At 38.1% G+C, this 19,340-nt stretch overlaps 1 protein-coding gene across 1 annotated transcript in view; it reads right to left on the bottom strand.

Annotated features, from left to right (window-relative positions):
* Positions 1 to 16,015: 16,015 nt before the first annotated feature.
* The window catches only part of ZDHHC21 (zinc finger DHHC-type palmitoyltransferase 21), a 29,347-nt gene continuing 26,022 nt past the window's right edge, over positions 16,016 to 19,340 (bottom strand). Inside the window, exons 7-8 of the mRNA XM_066569613.1 lie at positions 16,818 to 16,861; positions 16,016 to 16,326 (exon numbers count right to left, since the gene is read on the bottom strand). Of these exons, the coding sequence (XP_066425710.1) occupies positions 16,194 to 16,326; positions 16,818 to 16,861 (177 nt within the window). The 3' untranslated portion in view covers positions 16,016 to 16,193. The remainder of the gene's footprint in view (positions 16,327 to 16,817; positions 16,862 to 19,340) is intronic.

The following is a 19,340-nucleotide window of genomic DNA, read 5'->3' as shown; positions in this document are numbered from 1 at the left end:
CATTAGGAAATAATTGCCAATCTAGCTTTTCCCCAAAGGTTTAGGTTTTTGTAAGGTTTGTTGTCTCTAGGCTTACTCAGCTTTTGATTCTACTCCAGGGAACAGTTTCATTTTATACCCAGAAGGAACCTTTAGGAATGTTTAATTTATTTCTATAAGGTTCCAACCCCTACTAATAGGCTCAAAGTAAGAATTCACACTGCTCTCCTCTGGAGGATAGGCAGTGCTGGGACAGAGACCCAAATTAGTATTGTAGATTTAAGTAATTGTAGAAAGCAAACTCCTCCACGCTTGCACACACTCATTGGTGATGGGCTGAAGCTGGGAGATCAGTCCCAGCTATTTACAGTGACAGATTTTACAAGTTTTAGATAGGTGTTTGGAAAGCCTGTTTGGCATTCCCTTTTTTAGTTAGGGGTGCATACAGCCCTGCCTCAGAGCTTCTTGGGAATCCAGAAGGACTGCTGATCTCCAGAACCCAGGGAGACTTCCCCACAATCCTCCTCAGCATGTACCTTTCCCGTTTCTCCTGCTGTTTTCTGGTAAATATTTTAATTCATCATCATTGGCAGCTGCAAAACCTGTTGAAATAAACTCACACAGAAACATCCTTAATGGCATTAGTTCTTTTCATTTCTACTAAGGGAGCAGGACATGGCTACAAAAGCCTGACAATCTGATGCCTTTGACTGAGTTACGTACCCTGGAAAATATAAATTGGATTATTCCTTTATAATGTGGCAGTAATAGGGGTGGGGAGGTGGGGAATACCTGCTATTAACTTTGCTTAGCCTTTCTATATTTCCTCATTTGACATTAGTGAGGAGACAAATAAAGCTTTTAAAAAATTAATTAAACCATGGCAGTATTTGCCCAAGAAACCTCTTTGCTGACTTCCAGAGTGATGAAAAGCCATCATTCCTATTAAGCTGTTTTCTGGGCATCTTAAAATCAGATAATTCCCTCTAAGCATTCTCTTTCTTGTGGGTAGAAATACCTCTTCCTTTGTGAACTCCAGAGTGTCCAAGACATGGCAGGATACTTCCAGGAACATGAGGAGTTCCACAGTTAAGTTACAAAGATTCCTGGCAGAGGATCCAGGAGAAGCCGTAGCAGTGCCACTGAAAGTAAAAGTGAAGGCTGACAGGGAGGCCATCTGAGAGTGTTCTTCCAACACTCTTGCTGTTTCTCCTGTCACAAGTGCCTGCTAGTCTTCCAGGCCTAGCACAGCACTTTTTGGGACCATCTGGGGTGGACAAGCTGGCTTCCAAAAGGCTAGAGACTCAGTCCTGGTCTGATGACACTCAGGAACAAAAGCAATGCTAAAGTATTTGTTTAAAATAGCTTTTTGAAGTAATGTATGTGAAGTGCTGACTAGCAAGGCAAAGTGAAAGCTGTTGTTATATTCAAAAGCACCCATCAGTCCAACTGAAAGGCAAATATGATTGTTTAACTTGAAAAAGGAATAATGATACAAGTTAATTTCGTCAAAAGTACTGATGCACCTTGTATATATATGTATATATGCTTGTGGGCTTTGATACATTGCAAACTGGGCAGAAGACAGCCAGATAGTCAATGATGGAGACACGCCCAGAACTCGAATGTTCAATTGTACAAGAAAAATGTAAGAAAATTATTCATTTGCATTATTTTCATCAAAATAATCAATGTGCAATAATGAATCCAATGCACAATAAATCAACATGCTAAACTTCTAGCATTCTTTTATATTTATTTCTTTTAAAAAGTTTTTAAAATGCAGTATGTAATTTTTTTCATGTCTAAAAATACTTTTCCCAAAGGAAAACCATTATTCAAATGTGAAGGTGGAGTTACACTTGCTATAAAAAAAAACAACAAACGTTTGACATTTAAGAATTATGTGCCTCACACAAGCATTCTTTATTCAGTAAGTACCTGTTTCATGAGGAGGGTAGCCTTTAATGTTCAGTACAGGATAATATTCCATTCATCCATTTGTGGATTGGATTTCCTCCCTATGAGCAATGTGAGAATCATACAAATCTGAATTGTATCCCCTGAGATGTAGTGCTAAGAAGCCCAGAAATAAATGGAGGTCATTATGCTGCCTGCTCACAATCTCCTTAGAAGAAGGGATGGATTCTTTTCACCTTCTCTTTGAAGAGAGGGGCATACTGATAGGCTTTATCAAGTACAGTGCATTTCGTAACTGGATGTGGAGCAGGCACTTTGCTTACAGCCCATCTCCAGTTCAGTGGCTGCCAAAACAGCTCTATCAGCCAAGACCAAAACACTTACATGGTGTTCACTGTGAGCCAGTAAAAGCAGAGGGCTCTAGGGAAAGCAGTGTCCTTACCCCAGACTGCATTGCAAATCTGAGGGGGTGGCATAGGTACTAAAAAAACCAAAGCTGATTGCTCCCCTTTCCTAGGACACTGTAAGCCATAAAGGTTTGGAAGCCAAACCCACCCCTTACAGTGACTCCTTGCTATTTCACTGCCATGAAATGCTGTTCCTTTTGCACAACTGTGCCCAAAGACTGCAGTGTCACACTGTGCCCTCACAGCCCTGCTGAGTGCACTCAGGGTGGGCAGGAGTGGTGGGGATGCTGCTGGTGCTCAAAGCCAGCACCTGCCTCTGGAGCAAACATAGCACTTAGACTTATTGAGAAACCACGTATGCCACATAAATATCAGTTCACAACTGCTGCTCTTCTCTCAGCTAGCTCTATCCCATTCTTTTCACACCTCACAATTTCTAATCAGTTCTTCACATCTCCAGGCTAACTCAGTTATTACTAGAGATATTAAATGCATAAAAAAGTCTAGACAGATTTCCTTTATTTAACATGCCATGGAAATAAATTATTTCCAAACAAAAATTGGCATATTTTCTTGATGCAACACGTTCCTAATCTATTTTAGTTCTGTTTCACATTCATTTTCACAACTTTAGTTGCTCCCAATGTATCTTTCTATGTTTAGGATTGACGTTAGTTTGGTGTGAGATGAGGCTAGCTCCAAGACATTTTCTGCCTTGTCTTCCCTTTTAACTCAGGTATTTCCTTTGCTTGTAACCCCACAGAAGTGGCAACTTTTTCTCCTAATTTGATAGACTTGAAACCTTTGCTAGTGATTCCGCAGTTCTGTGTGGTTTGTATTGGGTTTGTGCAGCAGGGTTTTGGTAGCAGGAGGCTACAGGGGTGGGTTCTGTGAGAAGCTGCTGGAAGCTTCCCCCATGTCCAGCCAAGCCAATGTCAGCCAGCTCTGAGATGGACCCACTGCTGAGCAAGGCTGAGCCCAACAGCAACGGCAGTAACACATCTGTAATAGAGGTGAAAAAGAAGAAAAAAAGAAGGTAAAGAAGAAAAAAATAGTTCTTGCACAGAAGTAATTGCGGCCATGGAAGAGAGAAACAGCCCACTGCAAACTCCAAGGTCAGTGCAGAAGGAGGGGAAGGAGGTGCTCCAACCACAGGATGTGAGATTCCCCTGCAGCTATGAAGCAGCTCTGTCCCTGCAGTTCATGGAGGCCCCATGTTGGAGCAGAGATCCACTTTCAGCCAACTGAGGATGCAGGAGCAGGCAGATGCCCGAAAGGTGGCTGTGATTCCATGGAAAGCCCACTTTATCTATGGCCCTGTGGAGAGAGAAGCCCATGCTAGAGCAGGTTTGCTGACAGGACTTGTGACCTCTGGGACCCATGCTGGAGAAACCTGTTCCTGAAAGACTGCACTCTGTGGAAAGTGACTAATGCTGGAGCAGTTTATGAAGAACTACAGCTGAAAGGATGGACTGAGAGTGCAAAAGTTCATGGAGGACTGTCTCCTGTGGGAGGGATTCCACACTGGGGAAGGACTCCCCTCCTTGAGCAGCAGCATAAGCAACATGTGATGAACTGACCACAACACACATTCCCTGCCTCCCTGCACTACTGATGGGGAGGAAGTAGAGAATCTGTAGTAAAATTGAGCCTGGGAAGGCTCAATTAAGGGAGGAGTGAGAGGAAGGTGTTTTTAGGATTTGTTTTACTTTTTACAAACCTGTTCTGATTTTGATTGTTAATAAATTCAACTAATTTCCCCAAGCTGGATCTGTTTGCCCACAACAGTAATCAGTCAGTGATCTCTCCCTGTCCTTATTTCAACTGGCCTTTAATTATATTTTCTCTCCAGCTGAGGAGGGGAGAGACAGAGCAGCTTTGGTAGACATCTGGCATCCAGCCAGTATCAACCCACAACAGGGCTTCTGGGGCTACTTTGCCTAAAGCAAGCAGGTCTGACACTGAGTCCATAGTCACCACATATATTGAGTATTCTGCCTGTCTTCTATCAGCTAGTTAGGTGTGAGGACTACTTACCTCAGTGATGGTAAGGAGATGTGGGAGTTTAATTATGACTGGCAATCATCGTTCCTTAGCTAGAGATTGTCCAGGTAACCTCTTGGTATTGCAAACCATACTTGGGATTGGAAGACTGTGATGGATAACTGGCCGAGGGACAGGGATTTTCCCATGTGGTTAAATACCAGCTCCAGGCCCTGACAGCAAACTCCCCCAGGGCAGAAGGACTGGGCATGGCAGGTGCCTACTGGGCATGGCAGGTGCCTTGGTTTGAGTGCTGGTCAAACCAGAGATGACGTTGCTGGGGCAGAAAATATGGTCTCCACCAGTTTTCTTTGATGAAACAAAACTGAGAAGGTGAAGTGCAAAGAAAGATGAAGGCCCTGTTCCAGATAATTTCTTCCAAGGATATTTATATTTAGATCCTTTATTTCATTTTGATGTTTTTGGCAGCATGATGTAAAAGGGGTTTGTTATTAGACACAAGGCACAGATAGTGAGGTCTCCTTGGTTTGGGGGGGCATCGTGTGTATCTGCTGAGAATAATCCAATGGTATCAGTGTAGCTAACTGGCTTATCTCTGAGTAAGGCTTATGGTTATCTTCATTGACCTGGCTGTCCAGGTAGTAATGGTTAATGATTTCCCCATGATGAGCATTTTCATGCTCTTTCACATCCTCACGCCTTTCACAGTCTGAAAGCCCATTCTGCTTGTAAAGAGAAAACTACAGAGGTATGGTTAAGCTTTATGTAGGGTGAGGCATTGTAGCATAGCTGCAATTGATTTCACCTGAATGATTTTCAGCTGAAGTGAGAAAAGGGGGAGAACAGGCCAGGACTAAAAGAAAAGTTCCTACTTAAAATATCTAGGAACTCTATTTCCTATAACTCCACTGGACCAATCAATGTTTTTGACAGCATCTGTCAGCAAAAGGAGACTTCCTTATATAATGTTGATAGTAATCATAATCCTCTCCAGAGGCTAAGCAAGAATTCTGACTTCACTCAGCTACAGGCTGGGTCAGGCCCAGCACCATTCTGTGAAGAATGCTAATGCACTACCTGTATGAGTTCATATATGCAGGAAGGCAGGAAGCACAGGAGGTTTTTAAACAGTGTTCAGCTTCACACTCAACACTGTGAGAGCCTTTACTGCTGCAGCCAGTCACAGAGGCTGTGCTGTCCCACAGCTGAGCATATGCCTCCCTTGGCATAAGGTCAATTTCTAATTGGTCCTCCAAGAGATCACCACTATGAGTCCCACACAGGCAATCCCTGCAGATGTAAGATGTCAATGTAAGACCTCTGATTTCTCAGCAAGTCTTTTTCTGCTGGAGTGCCTGTCCTGTTGTTAAAAGGCTTGCATCTGCCATAATCTTCTCTCTACATTCTGTCCTGCACAGTTCTGGAAGGTTAGTGCAGTTCCAGCAAACAGCACTTCAGGCTATTCCTCAGTTTTCAGCCCATGGTAGGCAAACCAGATGTGTGAAGGGTCTATGCAGACGTATTTTGCCTCGAGTTTTGGTGCCAGATCACTGGAGCTCACACAGGTACCTGTCTGATGCCAGAGGGGAGGATTGAGTCTTCCCAACAAAAGCACTAGCTTTTTAACTGAGTAGGTATCAGTATCCCTGTGATTACAGGCGTGTGATTTAGCTACCTATCCATATATGCTGATAGTTATCAATGTCTGCTACTGTGACTATTGCCATTGTGCACAATGTTATTGTGACTTGATACAAGTTTTAACGTGCCCTGTTGTTTAGGTGTTTTCTTTCATATTCATGTGCTTCTAAATCTTCCTTTTGTCCAGTTTTACCATATAAAGGTTAGCACACTGTGGGCAGAGTATGAAGTAACTCAACAAATTGACAAATCCTCTGCTGCCTCATTAGACACCACAAACCTGCAGGTAAGAGAAAACATGGGTAATTAGAAGTCCACAGGGAGCTCAGTGGTGCAGCACTATAAGAGGCTAGCCCCATTTCTTTCAGTGCATCATCCTTCTATACCCCAATGAAGCATAGAAGGGCAAGGTACAACAGAGATGAACAAAGTGTATATAAATAGAAAGAAGTATAACATTTAACTCAGTTCACATCTGGGAAAATTACTACCTGTCTGAAAACTACTCCAGGGTCTCAGCAGGGTCTGTTTTTTAAAACCTGTTTATGAAAAGACTTTATATAATAATATAGTTCAATTCATCTGAGCAACTTAAAATTCTAAGGACATATTAAACAAATTGAATTAATTATTCTAACCACCTAGCCAGCTCCTCTGGGTGATAATAACTGCAACATATTTAGTTAATGATAAAGATTTCTACCTTCAAATGCCCTTGGGCCTTTGTAAAATAACTGCACAAAACATATGGATTGAGATAAAATTCTGCAAAGAGCTCACTAAACTTGGAATTGCTGTCCTCCTCACAAACTAAGTACACATTGCATATCTGCTATCCATTTTACACAATAAATAAATACAGCTCACCATCCATGGCATTGGTTTTGTACACAACCACAGCTGTAATACAATACAGACCTTCACATTCAAAGACTTTAGGCATTATAACTGAAAGTGCTTTTAAGGTACATTTGCCAAAACCCTTATTAGACCTAGTTATGGTAAGTGGACATATGGAGCCTCATCAGTATTCTCCTAGATGGAGACATAGTACCTTTCTCTCCAACCCCTTTTAAGCAATACATTAATGTTATTTACTGCCTATCTTTTACGAGAAAACAAACTGCTCTTTCACTCATTCATGTGTCTTTTTTCCCAAAATTTGATAAACAGAAACAACGTGCTTAAAAAAGTTTAATCTTTTATCAGAATCAGCTGCAAATAACTATCAGAAAATTTGCCATTGTTGACTTTCTCAAACAAGAGAGATGTAATTGAGATAATTGTTTCAACTAAATGCTGCTCTGTATCATCTGTGTTTATTAATTCAAGATCTATTTGTAAGAATAATGGTTTCATTCAGACTTCTCCAAAACTGGAAAATTGTTCTTATGAATCATACATGCACACTGATCTTAACTGTGACAGCTAAATTTTCTTTTTTCTTTTTTTTTCTAAGCAGATAAAGTAAGATATGTAGGGAGTGACACATCTTAGGTATAACATTAACCTCTGGCTTTTCAACTGCTTTTGAATTAATTTTTCAGAAAACAGCACTTGTATTTTAATGAGAATACTCTCCAAGGTGCATAGATATCAATTTGGCTGGCTAGTACATTCAGAATCATTTTGTTGCTTGAAAAAGACATGCAGGTGAGAAATCTGATCAATTGGACATGACTATGGCTAAACTTCAACAGTTCCATCAGTGCTCCATCTTCCAAGTATCTGCAGTTTTGACACAGTTGAAATGTCTAGTTTTTGAAAAGTAAGATCTCTAGGCAATTTTCAGGAAGGGTGCACTGTGTGTCCCAGACAGATGCACCCATTCATAACTCAGCTATTCCACAGGAAAGCTCCAAGGAGTTGTGCTTAACAGAACAAAGGCAGCTGAACTGATGGCAGCAGAAAGGATGAAAAGACCAAGTAAGACTTTTTTTTTCACTGCCATTACTTGAAAATTAATATAAACCTAGCAAAAAAATTGTATCACCTACCCACAGGGAGATGCTACTCTGAAATATGTAGGATGGTGCTACTTCTCTCTGTTCATCTGCAAAAACAAGCAAGAAGAAATAAGGGTCACAGAGCCACATTGCTACTCAGAGACTCCTTTGCAGCCTCATCTGCGCCTAGTGTGCTGTGGCTGCAGTGCTGCTACTTCCACTATCTCAAAACAACATTAGGTTAAAATACATGCTTTATTCATCAAACAAGGCTCCTGACTCTCCAATATGCAGCAAAAAAGAATTAAATAAAAGAACACGCTTGGACCAGCAGAAAAGGCATTGCAGCTCCTTTCCTAGTTCATCCATGTTGCTGTGGCTTTTCACTAACCAAGGATATGAAAGTAGTACCTGTTGCATTTGACTCTGTAGCAATATTTTTTCAGATTTATGAGGCTATGACATCATTTAACTAGTGTAAGGAAAACACTTAGCTTTTTTGTTCTGGGAGTATTGAGGTAGAACATGGAAACTAAATTGCGATTTTTCAGTGCCAGATTAAAAAACCTTGACATAAAGCTGAACAGTTCATGATGCTGAAGATGTACTACTGGTGAATGAAGAGACTTATAATAAAAATTTTCAGTCCTGGCTGTTAGTGAAAAATAACCAGAATTAGTCTTCATCTATACACATGCTGCATTTATGTTTTTGTAGGAATATGCCCTGAATATGTAACTATGTAGTAAGTAGCCAAATTAAATTCAGAAAGGTATTTTCAATTTCCTTACAAGTACTTTCTATAAAAAGGCATATACATAAAGCTTTAATATTTGAAAGCAAAATAAATTTATCTCAGGTGATTTCCTATGACATGCACATCTGTTATTCTTAAATTTAATCCAAATTTGAAGTAGAAAACTAAATACAGTTTCTTATGTGATCTCTCTTCTTGATTTATCTAAGAAGTTCATGGGAATGAGCTGAAAAACACGTATGCTTCAAATTCCAGTCACCTATGCACTGCTAGGACGTTAGGGGGCCAAATTCCTTCCTTATGTGACTTGTGGGACATGGCTGTATCTTCTGAAGAGCATTACTCAGATTTCTCTGACATGGGCAGTACACCTTCAGCACTGCAGCTTTGTACAACTCCCTCGCTGGAAACCCAGGTGTCTTTGCTAAGAGAACCACAGGTTACTACCACAGGCAGAGAACTGAAGGCAGATATTCTGAGCCCCAGACTTGCAGTCTAACCCAGTGAGTTAGCATCCATCAGATATCAAAACAAATGATCACATTCCCCCTCTAAAGGGCTCAAATTTCTGCACTGTCCACACTCACATATCTTACACTTTATACTTACGAAAAAGAGGATCCCATTATGGCAGCCAACAGACTGGATTTTTGGGGGTTTGGGCCCCAGGTACAGGAAACTCCAAGCTTCATGGAATAAAAGTGAGGTCAGGAAGCATATCGTAAACAGCAAAATCATGCTGTATTTGGGAATAAATTATTACTTGGGCTTGAAAAAGTTGCTACTTTTCAGCAGCACCCATCCAGTTTATGTTTATCTCTGTGCAACTGAAATACAGCTTTTTGTACTTACTCCATACAAAGCCTTTGCTCCATGTGTCTGTTGTCACACTAATCTTTCAGCAAAGGGAAGGTTTTTGATATGGGAAGTCTAATGAGAAAATTATTGTGAAACTAGAAGACATGCAAAAAATGTGCTATAACTGATACAAATTATGGCCAGTTTTTTTTTCAGCTTAGCTTAGCTTCTTTTCATTCAGACTGACACATCCTCCATCCTTCCTCGAGTCTATTTATTCAGCTTGAAGTACATAAGGTCAGATTTTCCCTCCAACTGCACTTCCACATCAGTATTACTTTGGCTCATATGGGTAATAAATCAGACTACAGGAGTGTTTGCATGTATTTGTTCATCTGTACTACCTGGTCATCTCTTAAATTTTATACTCAAAAATCTTAAATTTTATACTCAAAAATACTGTTTCATTCAGTTTATAAATTGAGAAATCACATTAAGAAATACTTTCAGGAGCAACACATCAAGAAGTACTTTCAGGAGCCTTAGGCACTAAAAATACTGGAGTGTACATTTTATAATTACTTTTATGGGCAACTGGGAATAGATCCCAGTTTCCACACATTGAAAAGATAGCATGCACTCACACAAGCCTGGAAAGATTACTATGGAAGTGATTTTTATTTCTGTTATTAGCTGAATCTGGTTCTTGGGTTGAAACAGAAGATGCAAGGCCTGTACCACAAACCATCACCAAGTAGTTTGTGCCTCCTGATTAATGAAGTGACACAGTCCAGCTATGCTAATAATTTCCATGCAGACATAACCACTGGTTTTTTCCCCTTGGGTTTACTAGTCTTGCAGTGATCTTCCTAGGTGTCTAAAATCTTCCCTGTACTTCTAAAGCTGAGACTCCTGCACCACACCCAGCAGCTTTTGTTTGATTGCTCTCTAAATTTTTTTTTCCTGCGGCCACTGCTGCACTACTTTTTACATCTTTAAAGCCAGTATCTCATTTGAAATAGACCAAAGTGTGTGAAATTTTTCTGCATCAAAATCTGACATAAATTCCCATGTACACAAAACAGAAGAGCTGCTGATTCAGATTCATTTGACTCTATCAAAAACTGCTCCAAGGATGAACAATCTAATGCATTGTAAAAAAAAAAATACAAGCTGAAGATTATAAACCTCAAACTCTATTTCTGAAATTTGAAAAATGGCAATTTATATAAATCTTAGTTGATACCGACATCAGAAGTTCCTACTCTGGCTGTAACTATAGGCAAGAAAATTAACCAATTCTGTTAAGTAGTGTTGTATACCAACATTAGTTGATAGACCATTCCTAACAGAGAAATATTTTTATGTTTCCACCAACATTCAGCTCTTCTCTTAAAAGCAAACAACAAAGCTCAGATAGTAAGTACCTCACTAACTAGTCAGCAATTTTTCACAGTTCATTTTTTCAAAAGAGTCATTTGGGATTGTAGCTTTTTCACTTGTTACAATAAAAATATACAGCAGTGAGAGTAATCTATAACATAATTAGAAAAATCTACAAACATCTGAAAAATATTAGTAAACAATTTACACAATTTTAAATCAATGTAAATGAAATTCAGTGAAGAGAAAAAAACTTTTTTTATTTAAAAATAAGATTTCATAAAAATACAGGACAAAAAAATTCTCAGTAGGAATGAAAAAAATAAACCATAATTTTAATCAATTTTAAGAAATTTCACAGAAACATTACATGAATGAAATTAACAAAGATAAATTAAAAAAATACAATGCTTATCAGCTGAACATACTCATGCATTTTCAGATTTGATTAAAAGAATACCAGAGTAAACTTTCCTGTTCTAATATTATTTAGTCATTCACCTTGTATATTACCATTCAGGCATAACCAGTGTTAGACCTGTAATTTTCAACTCTAGTGGGAACTTCATTCAGCATTATTTGAAAAAAGTCAAGATCAAACTAAGAACAAATGAATAAAACTCAATCACATGCCCATGTTTCAGCTAAATTCAGAATGCTAGTTTACAAAAAAATCAGTACTCTTTTTCCTGTTAAAGAGACAGAGTGATAATTTCTGTCTGCAAACTACTGTGATATACACATATGAGTCCAGGGAATGTACATGGAAATCGCAGAAGAGCACAGAAATTAGAAGTTAAATTTCTTATTTTCTAACTTGAAAACCTCTGTAAATATAAGTTACACCGTTGATACTTAGATGACCCTTGTTGCTACAAGAAGTTTTAACCACTCTGCCATAGCCTGGCCAAGACACAAGATGCCACTGGATTTCAGCAGAACTGAAATCCTAGGCCTTATGCAGTCCACAGATACAAGTATTTCAATGCCTCCTAAGGGCAAATACTCAGCCAGCGAGAAAGTAGTACAAAAACCTTCTGAGGAACGTTTTCTGAAGTATCCAGTCATGTAGTATGTTACCTAAGTATGGACGGTGTATTTAGAAGTACCTGTTCTCCCCAAAAGCAGTGCTGACCAGAATTCAGCATCACACTGTTACTTTTGAGATCCTAATAGTTCAACTAATTTAGAATTAGATTCAACTTAGATTCTTCTTAGTGGGAGAAAATCACCTCCCTCAGCCTCTTGGGCTGCACTTCTTATGATGCAGCTCAGGGAACGGGTGGTTTGCTGTGCTGAAAGCACACATTACCAAGTCATGTTGAGCTTCTCATCAACCAAACATGGTAACATGAACAATTAAATATCCTGGATTCTGAATGCAAACAACAATGTGATCTGTCATGATCTGCTGGTTTGGGATGAGGTAATTTTCTTCAGGGACCTAATGCAGGGCTGTGTTTTGGATTTGTGCTGGGAAGAGTGTTGATAGCACAGGAATGTCTTCCTTACAGCTGAGCCAGAAGGAAACACAGTGGCATGGCCTTTTTTGCTCCTTACACCATCCCATCAAGGAGGCTGGGGGTGCACAAGGAGGTGGGAGGGGACACGGGTGCGACAGCTGACCCCAGCTGACTCCAGGGACATTCCACAGCACATGGTGTGACGCTCAGCAAATAGAGCTGGGGCGAAGGAGGAACACATGAATGTTTGGAGTGATGATTTTTGTCTTCCCCAGTCACTGTCATCATGTGTGGTGCAGCCCTGATTTCCTACAGCTGGCTGAACACCTTCCTGACCATGGGAAGCAGTAAATTAATTATTTATTTTGCTTTGCTTGCCTGTATGGCTTTTGGTTTACGTATCAAACCTATAGATTGTCTTTATCTTGACTCAAGAGTTTCACATTTTTACTCTTTCAATTCTCCCCCTCATCCTGCTGGGGGAAATGACTGAGTGGCTCTGTGGTGCTTAACTGCTGACTAGTGTTAAAACAGGATACATGACATTCCATTTGGTGTTTTATTAACCATGTACTTATAAACCAATTAGTCAAAATAATTCTCAGGAATATCTGAAGGACAGCTCAGAACATATTTTAAAAGTTAAATATATTAGTAAAGACAGATGCATAGAAAATCTATTCTTAAAACTCCATGTATATGAAAATTCAAGACTCATAACTCCTGCTCAAGACTGAAAATTATTGTGTACCTGAACTACTAGACCAGCTGTGTGATGGAATCTCTCCTTCAAAGCAACAGATCAGAGGACAGATTCACAGATATTATTTAATAAATTATCTTTTATTTTAGACATCAGCATTTTTCAAATGAAATCTCAAATCTCTGATTATGAGAAGATAGCAAGTTAACATTTTTTGGTCCTACCAGAAGTTATCCCACTGTAAATAAACCAGCTACAGGGAGGAGTTCAATGGTTCTTCAAGTTCTCTTTGTGCCTTTCAGGAAATCAAATATTGCCAAGTCAGAAGATAAGATTCACTTTTCTTAATAAAGTACATGTTGTTCTGATATTATACTAGGATGAAATTTAGTAACACTGTCTATAAGATTTTTTTAAATGCATAAAAATGATGAACACTAATCAACCTTGAAATTGCAGTTTCTACTAAAAGAAAGAATTCTAAAGAAGACTTTCTTTCCCTATGGAGGGAAAGAAAGTGATGGTTCAAAGGATTCAAGAATTTCAAGGTCTGAAGGATTTTAAATTGGTTGAGAAAAGTCTGATTTTTCCTGACAGAACAACTCATTCTGAGAATTAGTTTCAGAAACATTACTTGGAGAAACTAATAACATGATAGGGTCCTTCAGCTGAATTAAGAAAAAAATTATTACTTTTACCACTTTAGATGCCTCTCATTCAAAGAATAAAGTTTAGTACCTCCTAAAATGTCAAGACTCTCCAAATTCTCCCCTTTGTCCCCCAAACACTTAGAAAAAGAAAAGGGATAAAAAATGAGCAGTCTTAATCATGTTGCAAATTAATGCCTATCAATTATGATATTATCAATTTTATGAATATTATCAGTTATGATGAGTAGGAGACTGAGAAAAAGTAGATTTCAAAGGAAATCAAACAACATGGGAACATTTGACAACATGAATTTGTGAAATTAGCACTTTTGTTTGAGAAATAGGCAAGATTTTCACAGACATCACTTGCTGGAAAGTATAACTGATACTTCAGCCTGAAACAGTAATACTGGGAAGCAGAACACACAATTATATGCCCCATGATAAATATACCAAAAATAGTTAAATTCTTGGCTCTCTTTCTGAATAAGGTTCAGAACTGTACAATCTGCTCTGATAACTGAATAGCATTAAAAACTTCAAACTATGCTTTGCTCATGAAACATTTAAATATTGCACAGAAAATGAAATATTATTTCCCTGTATATTCCAGACACTAAAATAGTGGGGGGAAGGAAAAGAAAATAATAGAGCCATTACTTTATTATGTATATCCAGATTCCTTTCAATTTCAAGCGCTGCTTTAGTCTTTTCATCCATTTCCTCAAGCTTCTTTTTGTTTAAACATTGCTGCCAATATGTCAATACACTTGAAAGAAAACCTAACCTCACTACAACTGGCATGAGAAAAAAAAAAAGGAAAATAGCTGAACATTAGGCTTGAAATTTAAATTAAGAAAACATTGCATTTATTTTTAATAGAACAGGAAAAGTAAAGTTGGATCAAATGTTAGACATTTACAAAAGTTTAAAGTTCAAGTGATTTTTAAGATGCACTTCTTGGAACTTTCAGTGGATCATCACAATCTGTTAAATCAATAAAGGGACACCTAACATTGGCAGTAACGGTACTAAGACTTTAAGAGAGTTGATCTAAAAATTTTTTGCGAACACCAGTCATGAAAAATCTTACCCTTCTTTTTTGAAGTAACGGTTCACAAATAAACTATTACTTTCTGCACAATCTACATGTATAAAATCCTGACTTTGTGTCTTTTATTGTGTCCTGCTGCATGGCTGTTATTTAAGGGGGATCCTAGTCCTGTTAGACTACTCAAAAAACACAGCAAGCAGCATAGCTGGAAACACCGAGTTGTGAATTTCTCCTAGAAATCCACAGTAGTTTTCACAATCATCTGAAGTTAATATTTGTATAGATACAGAGGGCTAAAGTAAGTACAAAACTTTTTCAGAGACAGGAAGACCGAGCTGGTACTTTGGAAATAATTATCATTTTACCAGATCTGAAAGACACTTTCTTTGGTTAACTACTTCCACACTTAAAAGCTATCAACATCAACATAGTACCCTATTAATGTGTTTATATACTTCAATGTTCATGTTAATAGCAAATCTATAAATATGTATAAATATTAATTAATTTTATTTTAAATATACAAACACACCAATTCCAGCTAATCAAGACTAAAGAAAAGTAAATATAAAATTTTAAACTTTATTGACAATATGCTCTTCTTTATGACACATTATGCTAACTAACTTCATCTATATTTTTTTAAAGTAATCATTCTAATATTTGCACCATGCAACTTCTTTCTTGATTATTGCTGATTCAAATCCTTGGGATTTAGGGAAAACATGCATAGTATCTGCATAGTTTACCCTGAAATATTTAATCCCTCTGACTGACATAAAGACATGAACACTTTTCACTAACATCATATCTAGGCCAGAAGATAACTGTAAGCTGTTCTCTATATAAACACACACATTTGTGTGCTTCAACAAAACCTCTCTGAGAAAGGCTTAGGAAGTACTCTGCTTCAGCTTTCAATGTTACCTTTTATAGTGCAGTGCTGCAGGATTACTTTTGCATATCATAAATAACTCATGGAATCATGGAATTTTAAACATATGCAGCAGAAAAAAAAGATATTATTATTATCCAGACTGATCTACTGATAAAAACCCTAAAAAAAATTCAAGGCAGAATAAGACACTTAGTGAGAAAGCTAACCACCAATGTAAACTTCAGTGCTTTCTACACAAAAATTAAAACAGAAGGAAAAAGAAAAGAAAAAAAAAAAGGAAGAAAAAAAAAAGAGCCAGTATCAAACTGGATGAAGACTACATTCCAGTTGTTTTCTTTTGGTATTAACCTCGAAGACAAAAGGAATCTCTTTGGAAAGCTAGTTTGGAAGAAAATAAGCCTGAAGTGGATTGTTTAACTTGCCTTAATTTCAGAATAAAATCAAGACCATAACCAAAATAATGCCCAGGGCACACAGTGATGCCTATGACTGGATTTTAATTGACTTGAAGACTGTCACAGTCCTATTATCATAAAACCTGTAATGCACTTCCAGCATGGAGGACCCATATGTGCCCACCATCCATCTGTTTAGTCATGATTGGCAAAGTGGTAGGGAACTCGCAGTGGTTGCCGCTGCCTGAAAGGAATAAACCACAGGATCTTCCAGTGAGTGCCAAAAACTTCTGAGAAGGTCTGCTGCCATGGCTTCTGGGGCCTCGATCTACAGAAGACAGCATTATTAGTGAAAGACAGCATGCCCACAGCGCACTTCTGTCAGCTACAACAATGTAGGTTGGCTGGGAATCCAATACTGGACTCTGATGAATTGTGTCCAAGCATCACAAATACAACTTTTATTTCATTACGACACACAGCTGAGACTTAACTTTGGAGAACAGAAATTATCTGTGTCATCAATCAAACAAAGGCACCTTTTGAAGCACAGGAGACCTCAATATTAATGAAATGTATGTCAAAACACTGCAGAAAATATCTTTTGATCTGTACTTTTGAAAAGAAAACATAGTTCCACTGGCTTTGAGTAGGGAAAGAAAGGGAACAACATGCAGCTATTTTGTGTCCAACCACTATTAAAAGATTAGTAGGTGCTGCTACAGATAGGAAGTACAGAGCACAGTACCATGCAAAATCATCTTAACAAAGAGCTACTCCCTTAGCATTTCAGCAATGTAGGAATTTTACAGAACTTACATGTCTTCACAACAGTTAGACATTTTTTCTATACTTGTAGTGTCCTGTTAAAGAGAAAAAAAAACACAATGAAAAAGTACTTATTTACATTCCAAACTTTTAAAATGTCATTATGAAAGCAAGTAACCATAGCAGGGAATTAATTATTAATGTATGCTGTTTTGACATTAGTTCAGTAGGATGCATATTACATATATGCCATATTAGTTTTAAATAAATGTGAGATTACATATATAAATTTTAACTCAGTCTGTCTGTTAAATTATTTTTATAGGCATGATATGAAACTATACTGTGTAGTTTGACTAGAGTACCAAAGAATGCCAACAAAAACTTTCAGCATTATTAAAGCAAAAATTAATTCAGATATTACAATTAATGCACAGGACATTTAGAAGCAATGTGTATAAGGCCCACTCTTGCCATACTTTCCACAAGCACTCATTCCAGACTTGGAGCATCCCACTGAAATAACCACAAAGCTAGTAAAATGCAGTCATTAACAGATGTAGTATTTTGAAAAGCGGGAGCTAGTAAGAAGTTTTAAAACCATTAGCTTCTCAAGTATTATAATGCAAACAGCACAACTGAAAATATACCATGAGTTTCTACAGTTCCTATAAGTAAATACAAATATAGAAATTGTTCTCTTTAAATATAAAAGATAATAATGTGCAGAGTGACGGCAATCCTTCAGATAAGAGCAACCTAAATTCATACTTTAATTATAAAATGTCATGGAAAGTAACAGATCAGTTTTAGCCTCGATCACCCCCAAATAAAACTTTTTAAATTACCAATAGTGCTTTTTTTTCACTTTTTACTACAGATTTCACAAAAAAGCTTCCTTTGTGAGTATCATGTAGGGAGTTTCAATATACATTTATAGTTCATTACATCCTGAAATGACTTGTGAAGTTCAAAACACAATCAATTGAAATATTCTTCATTATTTCAACTCCTTTTCATTGGTAGTTTGTCATTTCCCTTTACTTTTCACTGATTCAGGCATGCACATAATGTACCTGTCAAATTACAGTAGAATTTGAATAAGACCAAGAGCTAATCTCAATCACCTCAACCACATACAGACAGAAGGACTGTGGTTTAATTAGGCTGCTACTTCATTGGCATCTGGAAACACTCCCTAGCACTAAAAACCACACTGTGCTCCTTGATTGTTCCTGCATGCAATTCAGTGCAGGCACTGCTGGGATTCCACCCCTATCTTTCAGACAGTTTTAAGGGGGAAGGGTGCAATGTGAGTGGGAAATAACATACAGGAAGCTGATTTCCTGCTCCACCAGACATGGGTGGCCTCAACTCTCCTGCCAATTTTTTGTATTCTGCTTCCCAGCTCTGAAGCATTTTGGAACAGGATTCCTTACCACACACTAAACAGCAAAAATCTTAATTCTGTCCACAACCTATCCAGCTGAATTCCAGATGCTCTACAGCAAAGAAGTCCATTTTTCTTATGTCAATCCACCAGGATGCACAAGTTCTTGCCCAGAAGTTTGCATAGAGAAGGCATGCCCAGTCAAGGTTACATAAACCACACTGGCCTCATGGTTAGGTGGGTTTTAACATCCACTCAGCAGTGAGGGAAGAAAGGACTGGAGAAGAAAATTGTAAACACTGCTTGTTGTTTTGATTCCCACAGATAAACTGCTGCTCCTCTCACATTACAGGCCTGTCTTCCCTCTCCTGCCACAAGCATGGCATTACACAAGTCATTGTCCTTGTTAGGGCAGGACCCAACTTCACAGCCAAAGAATACTTTGCTTTCTTGGACTGGCTTTTTATTCAGCTTTTGTCAGAGAAAACATCATCTTTGCCTACCACAAAAATTCAGACATGGTTTTTTGAATAAAAAGGACTAAGTAAACAAGAGATAACTTCCATGGCATTTCAGCAAAGTGGTAATACCATTTTCATGAGATGCTATAGTTCCTTTTGTAACTGCAAAAATATTTCAGTTCTAGGAATTATTCTCTGGTCCACTCAAAGCTATTTATCAAATAGTACAAAATAATACTAGCATATTTGAAAGCAATAATGGCAAATGGTCTTTTGTAAAACAGTAACATGCTACTCCAGACTCTAAACGGACATGTAGCTATGGAATATTTATTCTACCATTTCAAAAGAGGGGCCTTTAAACCAGCTCTGGGTGCAGAAGTAACATCACCAAATATCTTAAACATGGCTTTCTGCTGTGTTTCTGCACATTGCTTATTCATTAATAGACTTGTACCACTCCCTAAAATACAGGTTTTGAGATTTTTTTGGGGAAAATCACAGATTGAAACCTGGAGATTGTATTTCATTTTAAGTGTTGTCATGGCATGTTGTTATGACCCTGAGAACCTCTCAAGACCTGAGAGGTTCTCAGGGTCTGCTCCCCTCCAAACTGTAAATTAACTAAGTTAAAGTACCAAACCAGGAACTAACTTCCTTCCTTTCCTCCCTTCCCTTCCCTCTCTTCCCTTTGCTCCCTTCCCTCCTCCCTCCCTTGCCTTC

The sequence above is a fragment of the Molothrus aeneus genome, chromosome Z (genome assembly GCF_037042795.1).
Source record: "Molothrus aeneus isolate 106 chromosome Z, BPBGC_Maene_1.0, whole genome shotgun sequence".
Lineage (NCBI taxonomy): Eukaryota > Metazoa > Chordata > Aves > Passeriformes > Icteridae > Molothrus > Molothrus aeneus.
Note: the sequence above shows the minus strand (reverse complement) of the source record. Positions and strands in the feature narration are given on the sequence as shown.